General features: G+C 41.6%; 1 protein-coding gene across 1 annotated transcript in view; it reads left to right on the top strand.

Annotated features, from left to right (window-relative positions):
• The window catches only part of arap2 (ArfGAP with RhoGAP domain, ankyrin repeat and PH domain 2), a 154,561-nt gene that overhangs the window by 15,092 nt on the left and 123,658 nt on the right, over positions 1-15,811 (top strand). The window contains exons 6-7 of the mRNA XM_079579837.1: positions 184-253; positions 13,597-13,717. Of these exons, the coding sequence (XP_079435963.1) occupies positions 184-253; positions 13,597-13,717 (191 nt within the window). The remainder of the gene's footprint in view (positions 1-183; positions 254-13,596; positions 13,718-15,811) is intronic.

The following is a 15,811-nucleotide window of genomic DNA, read 5'->3' as shown; positions in this document are numbered from 1 at the left end:
TTATGCTAATTGACAGATGTTGGTACAACTCTTGACGCTAATGAATGTGGCACTCTTGATCAAATTCTATAAGCAACCTCTCGCTCTTTGACATTTACGTCCTGTCCGCTCAAAACGATGCTGCTTTGGTTGATTGAGTTCACCAAAAACCTTTACTTTTCTGTTTTTTTTTTCCTTTTCTAGAAAATGTGTGTTTCAAAAGAGATGGGTGAGATTTGATGGAGAGTGTCTGGCCTACTATAATAATGAAAAGGTAAGTGAGCTGCCTCCTTGCATGTGTTTGTACTTTTGGTCCGCACTGCCCCTGTTTGAGAATCTTTCCTCCATTTGAGCCATTCACCTGTTCAGTCGGTGCCTCAGGGAAACTTGCCAGGACCCGTGGGAGACTGCAATGCAGCGCCTTGAGTCAGGATCTTGGTTAGGATTCCTTAGCTGTATTAGCATACTGTAATGTGCATGCATTTGTTTGCCTAAATGTTGCTTATAACCCTTATTAGTTGAAGTTAAAGGGTGTTTGTAGAATTTTTCAGTATTTTTTGAGTTCCTTTTCCTGAGATGTATTTAAAGCTGCTTTACATTAAAATATTAGTATTTATTTCATTAGAGGGAGAGACATAGCTGCTTTGCTTTGACTACAGGAAGCCAGATATTAGGTTTAACGTCTTACATCACTTTTTTTGCATTTTTTTGTTGTTGCATTTTTGCCATATTTTTGTTGTTTTCATGACATGTTTTTGACGCTTTTTTGTCACGTTTTTGTTGCTTTTTATTATTCTTTTTGTTGCTTTTTGGCCGCTTTTTTGTCATGTTTTTGTTGCTTTTTTGCTGCTTTTTTGTCATGTTTTTGTTGCTTTTTTGCTGCTTTTTTGTCATGTTTTTGTTGCTTTTTTTGCTGCTTTTTTGTCACGTTTTTGTTGCTTTTTTGCTGCTTTTTTGTCACGTTTTTGTTGCTTTTTTGCTGCTTTTTTGTCATGTTTTTGTTGCTTTTTTGCTGCTTTTTTGTCATGCTTTTGTTGCTTTTTTGCTGCTTTTTTGTCATGCTTTTGTTGCTTTTTTGCTGCTTTTTTGTCATGTTTTTGTTGCTTTTTTGCTGCTTTTTTGTCATGTTTTTGTTGCTTTTTTGCTGCTTTTTTGTCATGTTTTTGTTGCTTTTTTGCTGCTTTTTTGTCACGTTTTTGTTGCTTTTTTGCTGCTTTTTTGTCACGTTTTTGTTGCTTTTTTGCTGCTTTTTTGTCATGTTTTTGTTGCTTTTTTGCTGCTTTTTTGTCACGTTTTTGTAGCTTTTTTGCTGCTTTTTTGTCATGTTTTTGTTGCTTTTTTGCTGCTTTTTTGTCATGCTTTTGTTGCTTTTTTGCTGCTTTTTTGTCATGCTTTTGTTGCTTTTTTGCTGCTTTTTTGTCATGTTTTTGTTGCTTTTTTGCCGCTTTTTTGTCATGCTTTTGTTGCTTTTTTGCTGCTTTTTTGTCATGCTTTTGTTGCTTTTTTGCTGCTTTTTTGTCATGCTTTTGTTGCTTTTTTGCTGCTTTTTTGTCATGTTTTTGTAGCTTTTTTGCTGCTTTTTTGTCATGTTTTTGTTGCTTTTTTGCTGCTTTTTTGTCATGCTTTTGTTGCTTTTTTGCTGCTTTTTTGTCATGCTTTTGTTGCTTTTTTGCTGCTTTTTTGTCATGTTTTTGTTGCTTTTTTGCTGCTTTTTTGTCACGTTTTTGTTGCTTTTTTGCTGCTTTTTTGTCACGTTTTTGTTGCTTTTTTGCTGCTTTTTTGTCATGTTTTTGTTGCTTTTTTGCTGCTTTTTTGTCATGTTTTTGTTGCTTTTTTGCTGCTTTTTTGTCATGTTTTTGTTGCTTTTTTGCCGCTTTTTTGTCATGCTTTTGTTGCTTTTTGCTGCTTTTTTGTCATGCTTTTGTTGCTTTTTTGCTGCTTTTTTGTCATGTTTTTGTTGCTTTTTTGCCGCTTTTTTGTCATGCTTTTGTTGCTTTTTTGCTGCTTTTTTGTCATGCTTTTGTTGCTTTTTTGCTGCTTTTTTGTCATGTTTTTGTTGCTTTTTTGCTGCTTTTTTGTCATGCTTTTGTTGCTTTTTTGCTGCTTTTTTGTCATGTTTTTGTTGCTTTTTTGCTGCTTTTTTGTCATGTTTTTGTTGCTTTTTTGCTGCTTTTTTGTCACGTTTTTGTTGCTTTTTTGCTGCTTTTTTGTCATGTTTTTGTTGCTTTTTTGCTGCTTTTTTGTCATGCTTTTGTTGCTTTTTTGCTGCTTTTTTGTCACGTTTTTGTTGCTTTTTTGCTGCTTTTTGTCACGTTTTTGTTGCTTTGTTGTTACGCTTTCATCCTCGTCTACGTCTTGATTTCATCGCTATTTTGGTGCTTATTTTCAAGAAACTTTATATAATACAATATAAAATATACTTGTTTCAGGTGGGAGTTGAGAGGTTAAAGTGTATTAAGCAAAATGGACTTTTTCGAGCTTTTTACCAAGGTTGCAATGTTGTTCTCTCATCGAAAACATGAAACCGCTGCATCTTTCTCTTCAGCTGTTTAGATGAATACTGAATTCCCTGACCAACAAAGTTCAGACGGTGATGAAGCGTTCTCGTGTCTCGCTGATCATTCGGAGCACATTTGATATTGCTGGTATGCTTGTGACAGCGTGACCCGGAATGCCCCCGCACTGTAGCTTTAAACAAATCCAAAATCATTAGCTCTTAATGAAACGGTAAACATGGCCTCTGCTCGACTGCTGCACGTGCTCTGAAGTGAACCGACACTATGCATCGCAGCCCTCTCGGGAGGTCAGATCCATGTCGTCAGTTGTTGTTCTTCCCTCCTCCTTCCCTTTGTCATCATCATTAGCCTGGCAGTGTAAAGAACGGGGGCAAGGACGGAGCGACATAACTGCACGCATCACGAGCCAGCCCCCCCACCCCATCTCTCTCTCTGTGCGCCCGCCCAGCCGCACACTAAAGCACATCGATGCTGGCACCTGACCAATGGGAGAAAGCCAGAAGCAAAAAGCAAGACTCTCTTTTTTGCCATCCTCAGCGTTCCCCCCCCCCTTCTCTCTCTCCCTTGCTCTCGTGCACGCCCCCCCCCCCCTCTCTTCATTCCCCTTTGCTTTGACAGTTAAGTTTAAAATTTCGCTTAGCGTTGCCTGCCTCGTCATCAGACGGGGAGGGAAGGCAGGGGAGCAGCTCTGAACTGGCGAGGAAGCAGATAAAGATGCAAACATTACAGCTTTTAACCTCTACCTGTGTGGCTTAGGCAGTGATTTCCACCGGCTCACGTTTTGGGAGCGACTGTTATCCCAGGTTCCTTTCTCGGGCCAAACAAAAGCTCTCTGTGTGGAGTTCGCAAGTTCTTTCCCTGTTCTGGGTTTGCTCTCGGTGCTCCGGATGCCCCTGTCTACAAAAACTTGCACAATGGGCAAAACCTTCAGCGAGGCATTCCAAAACGAGATCTGGAGAAGGTCCCCAGGCTCTGCACGGCGGTCAAAAGGCGTCTAGTCCAAGTAGTTTAAAGCAGAACTACGTAACTTTTTTTGCCTTTAATAAATCCTTTTCGCAGTCCCTCTGGGGGTAATACACGTAATAACGGGATGATTGGGGGGTCTTTCATCTCCCCCGGTGTCTCTGGCCGGAAAACCACACTTGCAACTTTCCCTGCCTCCGACCCGGCAGCCCCAATACACACTAATGGAAATGTATTTCTGAGGTTTATTACATGGTAAATCCTGACTGTATTCTGCCTACAGCTTCGTTGATGGACATTTTCCAAACATTGTTATTTGGTTTATCACGATCAGAAGAAATAAATCCTTTTCGTAGTCACTCTGGGGGTATTACAATTGTTAATGGGATGATCGGGGGGTCTTTCATCTCCCCCCGGTGTCTCTCTGGCCATAAAACCACAATTGCAACTTGGCTACCTGCGGGTCAGAGGCGCAATACACACTAATAGAATCCCGAAGAAAAAGCTAACAGGCTAACGGGCAAAGCTAACAGTGGGCTAGCGCCACTTAAACAGTTACAGACAAGTTTGAGCAGAAAAAAAAAACATTGTATAATTGGATTGTGGCACAAAGTACAATATCCCTCTCTCCCTCTCGTCTTTTCTCAGCATAGTTTTTACTCGGACAATCAATGAGTAAAAAAAGACGCAACATGCCGCGACAGCTGCAGTGGCACCTGTGGCCTCTAGGGGCAGAAGTTAGTTAGTTCTCCTTTAACTGGAACTGGCTGTTTTGTTGGATGTTGATGAATTGTGTTGTTGTTGTTTTTTTTCTATGGCGGCATCTGCAGGCCCAAACTCTGAACAAGCAGTGACTTTCGCATTTAGTTTATGCAAATTGCCAGCCACTGCCGTTACGAGATAAAAGCGTTAATACCAGCTCTTTACCACGGACAGACGCGCAGGCCTGTATGTGGTTAAGTACATGTTTTGTTTTTTCACTTAAGCCGCGTCCTTTCAAAAAGTCTTTCAGTGCTATAATTCGATGTTCCCGGAGCGGCTAACCTGCCCCAGTGTTGTGGCTAATGACCGTTCTATAGCTTCCAACAGCAGCCTGGGCTCGTTGTGTGTTTGCGGACGCTGACCCGCCGCGCCTTCCCTGGGCCACGGTGTTTTTGCTGCAGCAGCTCTGCACAACATCACAATCAATGATGTGGGACCTGTCTGAAGCTCGCTCGTTAATCACTTACTAATTATAGCCCGCTGCTCTCCCTCTCTCTCCCCCCCCCCCCCCCCTCTCTCCCTCTGCATTTTCTCTTTGCATTGCTTTATTTATCAGGACATGCTCTGTCGCCGGCAGAGCGGGGATCGGTGGGGAGGCCAGCCACTCAGCACTTTTACTTTGTGTCACTGTCGGCGGAGGCATGGCAGTTTTTCAAAGTTTCCGTGCGTGTGTGCGTGTGCGTGCGCGCCCGTGTCATAGACTGTTGTTTTCGAGTTTTAGAAGTCACCCAGACAATGTGACTCTCCCCTTTGAGAAAGCGCGGGGCTTTATCATGTTTTGGGTGAGTGGAGAGGTCGAGCACAATCTCTCCGTCACTCCTGCTTTGTGCGGCCAGCTGAGGCCTTGCAGCGCCCACTGCTCCCTCTGCAGAATGTGGAGTGGTTTCATAGGCACAGTGCAATACCTCTGTTCATGGCACAAATTCAGCTATGTATTGGTTGCGTGTTGTGTGTTTCTTAAAGGAGCAGGCCACAATTTTTACAAACTGAGATATGTTCTTACCTGAGCTTAGACGAGTTGATGCGTACCTGTCTGGTCTTTGTGCGTGCGCTCAGTCACGCAAAACGACCAAAGATGTTGCTAGCATTTGGCCTCTCCCACTATATTCCTATGGCTCCAAACGGGGATTAAGTTGGAAGCTACCACACTCGTCCACGGGCACGCACAAAGACCGGACAGATACGTATCAACTTGTCTGAACTCAGGTAAGAACTATATCCCCATAGTCACGCTAAACGACCAAAGATGTTGTTAGCATTTGGCCTCTCCCAGTATATTCCTATGGCTCCCAACGGGGTGAAGTTAGAAGCGACCAAGCTCTTCCACGGGCAACGCACAAAGACCAGACAGGTACGTATCAACTCGTCTAAACTCGGGTAAGAACATATCTCAGTGTGGAAAAACAGTGGCCTGTTCCTTTAAGGGCAAATGCAATATTCATTGCTAGCACTTCATAGTTTCTACTCCCCATTGTCTAGAGCCATATTACATGTAAAGTAGTGTTAGTTACACTTTTGTTGATGACCAAATATTCATCTTATGTTGGTTCTCCGCTATTTCACTTAAATAGCCCCAGATTGTCTTGGAATATACAGTACTTTGACGGCATCTGGAGGCTACACTTAATTTTATTCCTTCAAAATGACACGCTTGTGCAATAAACCGCCCCACCCTTGTTCTTCAGGGCGCCCACCGAAATCTCTCCCGGCAGCTCCAAATCCCGGCGGCTCTGTCAGGCACAGACGAACCTAATCGCGTTTAATCTCCGTCCCAGCGTGAAGGCCCGTGTCCGCGGTGATGTCACGCGCGGGGCAGCGTCGGTGGCGTGGGAGAGTACCCTGATCTCCAGTCTCACTTGTGTCTCGGCTCTTTCAATCTCACCCTTTCGCCTGATTTCATCAACGTCGGCTTTGACTCCTGCCGCTCGGAGATGTAGCTCTTGAGGGCGCTGTCCTGTGTCACGGGCGTCTGACGTGTTTGTGAGAGAAAAAAATAAATAAAACGGTCTCAAAGCCTGTCTGAAGGTTGGAGAAGTTGCGCAGGGGAATATATATATATATATATATATAATAAAAAAAGACGAGATTTGGAAGGCGAGAGGAGGCCAGAGAGAAGATGAGGTTTTAGGTCGTGAGATCAGCCTGCCAAGCGCGGCTGTTCGTCTGTCTGATTTGTCCGCCTTTGTGTCTGCCTGGCACTGGAAAGCTCTCCGCCTGAGCCTCTCGAAAGCCCCAGTGCTTACTGCCTCCGCCGGTGTGTCCCATGGGCCGCACGGATCCTTACTGTAGCGCCGAGTGGCTCTTTGAACAGAAGCCTTTCTTTTGCTCAACTTAGCTTTGATTCAATGCCAGCACCAGAACTCGGCTGCAAGTCGCTGCCTTCCAGTCACACTCATTATATTTCACACATACTCCAAAAGTCCATCAACAAAAGCATTTCGAAACGTGGTCAAGGTTATTAACCAGAGTTTTTTTTTTTTTTTTTTTTACCTGAACAGCATCATTTTGCTCTCATTCAATCCTTTTACCTTTCATCTCAGTCATCATATCGAAGTATCTTGCGCTAAACATTCCTCTGCTCCTTTTGCATAACAGCATTCTTGCCATATTCTCAAAAAACACTTACCTTTAAGCACTGCTTCCTCAGACAGCCTTCTATAGTGCTCGAGACCTCACTCCATGAATGCTTATCGCCTTGGACGCAGTACCCTCTCTCACCACTTGGTGTCCTTGTGTCTCCACTGAATCCGCGTCTGACTCTTAACTTCATGCCAGCGATAAACAAAAAAAAAAAAGAACTCTCTCTCCACCCTTTTCCGCCCTCCTCCCCGCTCCCCCCCTCTCTACACGGTGCCTCTATTATTGTAGGCTTTAGCTCAATTGCGCCGGCTTAATTGTTTCCTGAAGTTTTACTGGGCCGCTTTTGAAACCAAACGGGAGACAAACAGGGCCGGCAGTCGAGAGTGACACGGAGTGACGCTTTGTGACAAGGGGGGGGTGATGACATTTGCCTGTTGTGGTGGCGGTGGGGGTTGTGGGGTAAAGGGTGGCGGTCAGGGTAAGTATGAATTAGTAAAGAGTGGCTGGCACGGGGGAAGCGCGTCAGGTGCGGGGGCTTCGTCGCAGAAAAAGGGAGGTTGGTTCGGCCTCATTGCTTTCTTGGCAGCGCGTCCTCTGGAGAGCAGTGTGCACACATGGGTTCTGTGGACATGTGGGGGGGCCCTTTTTTTGTTTGACTACACTGGAAACCCCAGCAAGGTGAATGGTCATTGCTTTTCCTGGTGGATTTGCGTTCTCGATTCGTTAGCACTAATGTGTATGTTGTGTTTGGAAAGGTGAGTGTTGGGGAGAATTCTTTGAAATTGTACTTCATTGCAAAATACTGAATATCTGTAACGTCTCCCCTTACTCTGTCCAATCAGATTATTGTACTATAAATGCTTTGAATACTTTCACATTGATTTGCATTATATTTATGTATAAATATGGCGTATGATTAACAGTGCCAGGCAAGTAACTTTAACTACTAATAGAGAATATAATACAGTTTTACAGGTTTACAAATGTAATATGTTTGTATTACATATCACTGTTTCAAAAATGTAGCTGTGTTACACTACTTTGAGTTACTTTTGGTAAAAAATACTAACTGAAAATAGTAATAATGCCCTGAGCAAAAATATAGTCAAAGATTTCCATTTCCTTTGCTTTCCCCATTCTCCTGTGTTTTGTTTTGTCGACGTTGGCTACACAGAACCGCAGATCTGATTTGATTTGGTGCTGCCTTTTATTTGGCGGGAGTTTCTGTTCATACTCAGTACAAACCATTTAAATGGACTCGTGACTCAAGTTACTTAAATTGTAATGACTAATGCACAGTGTTAACTAAATACATGTATTTAGAATACTCATGTTGAGTAACTGTATGCTGGTAAAGTTACACTTTCATTTGAGAGCATTTAGAATACAGATACTTTCCGAGCATCAATGGAATACATCTCAGTATCAATCATTACATTTTAGCTCCATATTGCACTAAGTAAAGATTTAAAACACCTTATTGCACAGTATCTGCTGCTCCATTTATCAAGAGAGTTAAAGTTTCTAATTAATGGTAAGTGAGTTTATAGCAGGTAGTTCAACAATTGTAGTTTTCATTTTTGTAATTATACGCCATATTTACAAATAAATATAATGACAATCAATGTGAAAGTATTCTAAAAGTATGCAACATATTCAGAATACAGTACACTGATTAGACAAAGCAACAGAATACTTTACAAAATACATTTTAAGGCAAGTATCCAGTATTCAGTAACTAAATACAATTATGAAGTGTTCTCCGCAACACTGCTAATACATTCCTGTATGTTGTTTGAGTAATATGTTATGTTCCTTAGTTACTGATAAAAGTCATATCTGTTTTTTGTTACTTTTGTAATATTTACTGATGATTAAAAACATGTAGCTACGCTTGTTTCACTGCCTGTTATCAACCTATTCACCCCTGATTAAAAACACAAAAACTCTTTGCAAATGGAGCGAAGGAGAGATGGATCATTGATTTCTAAAGAGAATCGCTATAGAGATGAACTTTTCTTTTATGAATGTTATGCACTAAGCGAAAATGTAATGCCTCAGCATAGTAACTGTACCTGACACAGTCACGCAAATATATACATATATTCTGTTACTGTCCAACACGGGTAAGGTATACATACAGTTGGTCTTGAATAAGATAATGCAATATTTTTCCAAACCATTTCAACACAGTACATTCTATTGAATATATACACAAATCATTTTTTAGCGTAGCGTGTCGACAATGAACCCAAAGCAAAGATAATCATGGAACTAAATTAGAAAAACCATAACTAACACCTTTGTTTCATACATGACCAAATAACAAAGGTGTGAAACAAATTACCTTTTTGTTTTTGTTTTGGGCTGTGCAAGCAAAAACTTTTCAAATCCTGGACAGGTACAGTATAAGACTTCAGTGACACATTCAGTGATACATTGTGTCTTGCGATATGGACATTGTCTCACCTAAAACTGCAATAACTCCAATCATGAAGCCTCTAAAGTGTATCTAAATCACGCTTGTTGACTTGATATTGTGAACAGCGTATCGCTGTCCAGTGAGTACTACTGTAACTATACAGGAGTAGTGGAGTGATTAAGATGCCCCTGTTGTGCTATACAGTGTACCATCCTCTCCTCTCAGTATTTACAGATGCACAAACTCACAATTAAACAAGCTTTTCTCCTGGATGACCCCGAAAGAGGAATTGAAACAATTAATTACCCAAGCGGCGGTATAATTATCTGCACACCGAAACAATCCACCCAGGCTTGCGCACCATCCTCACCTTCTGTTAACTTCTGTCTAAATTTAGAGCCAGATATTGGTGTAAGACTCCCGGGGAGAGGAATGCATAGCTCGGGCGGACAGTAATTAGGTTGAGCATTTCTTGCCATTGTTAACACACCGAAGTCTTAATGCGAGGAAGACCTCCCGCTGACCCTCGTGAGCACACCTCCTCCACCTCTGTCCTCCGCACGCTTCACGTTTTTTTCCACCAACGCTTTGTCCTGTATGTATCTTTTTTTTGTGTGTGTATCTCGACCATCTTCCAATTTTTCCTCTCTGTCCTCTCCTTGGCCTTTCACACAAACCTAATTTTTCTCTTTTTTTTTCCATTAGACAATCGCCCTCGCTCGCTAACTGACGGGTATTTTTGGCCCTGTAGTCTCTAGAAAGAAGCTTTTGTGGACGGCAAGGTCAGTAGCTTAATTATAAACGGCAATAGCGAGTCACGAGTTCATCTTTCTTATTCCTCCCCTTCCCCTCTCCCAGTCAGACACGGAGGCGTCGGTACAGTACAGAGCTCGGTGGCATTGTGCCGGCAACAACGCGCAATTAAAATTCAGGTCAGGCCCAACGCTGAGCCACACAGAGAAAAAGTCTGTTTTTTACACTTTGCGATGATAATGACATTATTGTCATGAATAATGTAATGTTGGCACCGATGTACGCTTTTTTTTTTTTTTTTAACAGCCCAGTGACTTTCCGCTCACCACAGATTGAGCCTGTGCTGCCTTTCACATCAGTGCCTCGCGGTACAACATTGTCTGAGATTATCATATTTAAAACTCACTGAGCTACTCATACATTTACACTGTTGTTTGGTTTGGAATAATTGTTTTAGTTATTAGAAGTTGATGGTCCAAATATGTCAGGCCAGTCACAGCAATACAACTGCATACAGTACATACAGCTTGAAGTCTTTCTTTTTTTCATAGTTTGGCTGGGAGTGCGACTTATACTCAGGTGCGACTTGTTATTTTCACACTGCCAGCCGCTAGAGGGCGCTCTAGGCTTGTGTACCAGTGTCTGCTGCTCCTGTACCACTGAACATTGAACAAATCGAGCAGCAGAAACAAAGTTTGGAGCGAGCGAGAAATTTGTGAGGGACTGGGGAAAAGCGGAGGTTACTCTTACTACAATGAAGAAAACAAAAAATGCTAATCTCGGGCTAAAAGCTTGATGGCCACAGCTAGAGGAACGAGTTTGCAAATGAGAGCTTGAACAACGTGCTGCCGGGAGAGGCTTGTCAATGGTGCAGTTATGCCTCCATGCCCAGGTAGTTCCCAAGGCAGGTGCGATTTATACTCCGGAGCAACTTATATATGTTTATTTCTTCTTCTTTATGCATTTTTTGGCTGGTGCGATTTATACTCCGTAGTGAAACACATTTAGATTTTTTTTCTTCTTTATGCATGTTTTGGCTGGTGCGATTTATACTCCGGAGCAACATATATGTTTTTTTCTTCTTCATGCATTTTTTGGCTGGCGTGATTTATACTCTGGAGTGACTTATATATGTTTTGTTCTTCTTTTTCTATGCATTTTTTTGTCTGGTGCGATTTATACTCCGTAGCAACTTATACATGTTTTTTTCTTCTTCTTTATGCATTTTTTTGTCTGGTGCGATTTATACTCCGTAGCAACTTATACATGTTTTTTTCTTCTTCTTTATGCATTTTTTTGACTGGTGCGATATATACTCCGGAGCGACTATGTATGTTTTTTTATTCTTTTTTTTATGCATTTTTTTGGCTGGGGCGATTCATACTCTGGAGCGACTTATAGTTCGGAATATACAGTACCTCTTTTTTCTCCTTGTAACATGCGTCTCCTTGTATTTCTTCACCTTGTTCAACTGCTTGTGAATACAGCTGCATTATATCCAAAATTAACCATGAAGCATCCAGTTCAAAGCCAATAGGACTTATTGAAGCGTTTAAAGTCATTATTGATAAAGCTCACCAGATGCCCTGTAAATAAATATACTGCTACCGTTACTTGTACAGCTTGTGAAAACATAAAAGTAGGTTTGCTATTTGTGCCCTTTATTTCTCTTTTACCCGTTGCAAATGACCCAGTACTTTTAATTGCCATTGTCGGGGGAGACCGTAAGAGGGTCACACTGCCTCCATGCGACACACACTCCTTATTTGGATGCCTCCTCTAGAACTGCATCGTGGGTAATAAAACAACACGCGCACCAATTCCCCCACGTACCCGACAAGCACTTCCTGTTCTGTGCCAAAACCCTACTGCGAATTGTGCCCTTTTTATAATATCAGAAAAGTTTGTTTTTAGCTTGAACATTTGTTTTAGCACCCTCATGACGGCACTGTTTGCGTTGTGTGTGTGTCTGCGCGCCGAGGCAAATAAGTGAAGTCTATTTTTGAGCATACATTGTTACTAACACCGAATCGGGACCAAAACAGGGCAAGTATTGGAAAAAAATGAACGATACCCAGCCCTAATCAGGATTTTCCAATTTTAAACCAATACCGATACTTTAAGGCAAGGCAAGGCAAGGCAAGGCAAGTTTATTTGTATGGCACATTTCATGTACAAGACAACTCAATGAGCCTCACAGTAACACCAAACATAGTAAAAATAGAATAAAAAGCATTAAAAACACACAAAAAAGCATTAAAAACACAATGAAAATCAAGAAAACAAATCATTAGTTACAATTTCATAAAATAAATAAAAAAGTTTCAATCTCCATAGGCTGCAGTAAAATACAGTAACGATACTTTGTTTTCGATACCAATACCTGAACGATTCTTTTTACGATGGCTATATGAAAATATTTGTCATCTAGAACCAGAAAACAGAACATTAATGTGTGAAAGATCTGCAAATCTACAATGTTGGGTTCGTCTACAGTGCCAAGAAATGTGTGATACATGGGGAATCATATTGGGGGGAAAATAGAGGCCAATTTTGTTTAAAAAAAATAAAATAAATGGGGAAAAATTTGGAAATGCTGGGTTTAAATTGGGGACAGAATGGGGAAAATGGGGAAAAAATTAGCAAAACAAAAACAATCGGGGGGGAAAAAAATATAAGAAAAATGTGAACAAAATTGGGCGAAAATGTGTGGGGGGGAAATGGGGAAAAAAATCATTTATTTGAGCTGAAACAGCCAACACTTCCTTTAATCAAAACTTGGCTCCAAAGATATAAAATTTTCCGTACCTGCTTTTGATACATTAGTTTTTTCAATACCTGTAGTCCCTACTTTTTTTTTCCAATACCATATTGGTATCGTTTTAAAGCAGTGCTAAGTAACTCATGCCCCTAGAGACCATAAGCGCCACTGCAGGTGTTGTAGCATGTTGCGTTTTTTTTTACTCATTAACTGTCTGTGAGAGTAAATACTACGCTGACAGAAAAGACAAAGGGATAGAGGGATATTGTACATCCAATGACACAATGGAGATATTTTTTTTTTCACTCAAACTTGGCTTTTAATACCGTTAAAGTGGCGCTAACCCGCAGCTAGCTTTGCCCGCTAGCCTGTTAGCTGTTTGCTTCCTTTACTGATTTGATCTGTTTTCTTGTAATTTTATGCAACTGTGAAGCACTTTTCGAATTGCCTTATGTATGAATTATCCTCTACACATTAACCTTGCCTTGGGGGGTCGAATATTGCTTTAACAGTATTTTGGGTCCATGTTGTGTAGCTCTCAAAGCAGAGGCTATGTAGGGAGAAAGACACATTTTGCTTTCTAATGCCCTGGGCTCCGTGATAGAAATTAAATGGCGGAGCTATTACTGCAAATGTATTTAATGCCTTATTGATGGGTTGCTCCGACTTGATGAGGATGTCTGCTGCGAAATTGAATACGCTCAACAACAACAGCAACCCCTTTGGTATTACAGTGCGGGGCTGAATAGAAATTTGCCAAAGTGCAGATTGTTTGTATTGGGATGAACCGCTGCTCGATAATATTATGGCAATGCATTTACGGTACAAACGGAGACGGTTGTGGTTTTGTGTCTGCGCAGGAAATGTACTCCAAAGGCATGATTCTGACCAGCGCGATCCGACAGGTGCGAGGACTGGGAGAGAACAAATTCGAAGTGGTCACTGCCCTGCGGACCTTCATCTTCCGAGCGGATAAAGAAGGTACCGTGAACTTCCTCCTGGCTGTTGTGTGTGTGGAGTAGTCATCATCAGCTGCTGTCTGCGCCCGGTTCCTCTATACTCGCCGGTGTGCTGCATTGTCTTTTCCATGTGTCTGTCAAAATCTGTTGTTCTCCAACCGCTTTGCTTTCTGGTCACTCGCCTCTTTCTTTTTTTTTTTTTTAAGGCTCTCTTATCTTTTGTTTTTCGCTCAGACTTGCCGTTTGTTGGCCAGCATTTAGACTTTTTTTTTTTTTTTCGCGGCGGAACAGAACAAGAATCAGCGATGTGACTGTCTGCCGTCGTCTGTGCTTTGACAGATGCTGTGTCACATATTAGATGTGGTCCTGCTTTTCTTGAGATTCCTTCAGTATCTTATTAAACAGATTCTTTTGGATCAGAGTCAAGGGCAGGAGCCAGGGCTGATTTGAACGGCGTGGACAAGCAACCATTCACACTCGTTTAACCAAGCATTGAGCACATGGGATTTACTGTTTTTAAACAGTCCTGCCCTCACGAATCCTTCCAAACGCCCCAATTCTTCACCCGCGTGATTTTCTTGATGCAAGCTTTCCAACTTTCAGACAACTGCTTTTTCAATATATTTATTAGAGAACAAAAAGATTTTACTCTACGACTGAAAAAAAGTTGCATACAAAGTAAGGCTGTCAAGGTTAAAGCTTTAAAGAGGCTAGATGCAAGTTGGCCATTTTATACTCACTACTGCCACCTCAGGTCATATGTGTAGCTGCACCTTCTATATTAAAGGGGGGGTATTATGCAAATCGACTCTTTCAAGCTTTACATCATGTTATTATGTCATTCCATCATTAAAAACATGCCTGAAGTGTTGCCTTGGCACATTCACGTATTTTTGAGTAATCTGTAAAAACTCTGCTGGCGGCCATTTTAGGGATAGGTTTGCCTGAGTCCTGTCGGAAAGGGTCAGAGGTTCTTAAAGAGACAGAGGCCTATTTCAAGACATTCGCTGCAGCCATTTTGAGAGAGCAATTTTATACAAGGCAGTTATTCTAATTTACTGCATTTACAGACCAACAGAAGGTTTGGTCATCATTGTAGTGTGATATAGACTGGTGCCATGTGATTGAAAAAAGCATAATACCCCCCTCTTTAAGTAACAACTTTTTGAGTGACAGTGCAGGATTTTAGAGGCAGTTGTGGTGAACAGTTCTGGGCTCATTCTACACATTAGGACATGGCTGGAACATGTAGGGGGATGAAAATACATCATTTTAACTTGTTTATGCTCTGTATAGTTCCTTTAAAGTGAATGTTTGTAGGTTTAATCAAAAAGTACAAACTGTCTGTCTGTGCTCTATTTGAGTTTGTGTTTCCCAGAAAACGATAAATCGGTTACTAAAATAATCGATTAGTCGTTTCAGCCCTTCTCCCTTCCAGCCCTTCCATTTTAGACATTAAAGGAACAGGCCACCGTTTTTTCCATACTGAGATATGTTCTTACCTGAACTTAGACGAGTTGGTGCGTACCTGTCTGGTCTTTGCCCGTGGAAGAGCGTGGTAGCTTCCAACTTCACCCCCGTTTGGAGCCATAGGAATACAATGGGAGAGGCTAAAGACTAACATCATCTTTGGTCGTTTTGCGTGACTGAGGGCACGCACAGAGACCAGACAGGTACGTATCAACTCGTCTAAGCTCAGGCAAGAACATATCTCAGTATGTAAAAACGGTGGCCTGTTCCTTTTAACGCATAACATTTACCAACAACCCAGAAATCAATTAATATATTAATTATAAACTCTGGAATTTCAATTAAGCTTCCGAGTTTCGTAATTAAAAGCCAGACGTCTAAATTTGAAAACACGCTCGCTCACTCAATATTTCTCATACTCCTCTACGCGGGATTTTCTACTGATTGCATTTGAGTCGTGAACTATAAAGCTGATGTTAGAACTCGCTGTGCTCTGAAGAAGTCCCTACCAAGTGCTCTCGGCTGATAAGATGCCAATGACACTAAATGTTGTTGCACTTCAAATGAGAGTTGCGCAAAAGGCGGATCAGCCCACCCGGTGATAGATCGCTCTGTAATTTCAGCCAATGCCGTCTCCAAACTTTAA

Source organism: Gobius niger, assembly GCF_951799975.1.
Source record: "Gobius niger genome assembly, chromosome: 21".
NCBI classification, from domain to species: Eukaryota; Metazoa; Chordata; class Actinopteri; order Gobiiformes; family Gobiidae; genus Gobius; species Gobius niger.
This window is presented reverse-complemented; position numbering and strand designations above follow the sequence as displayed.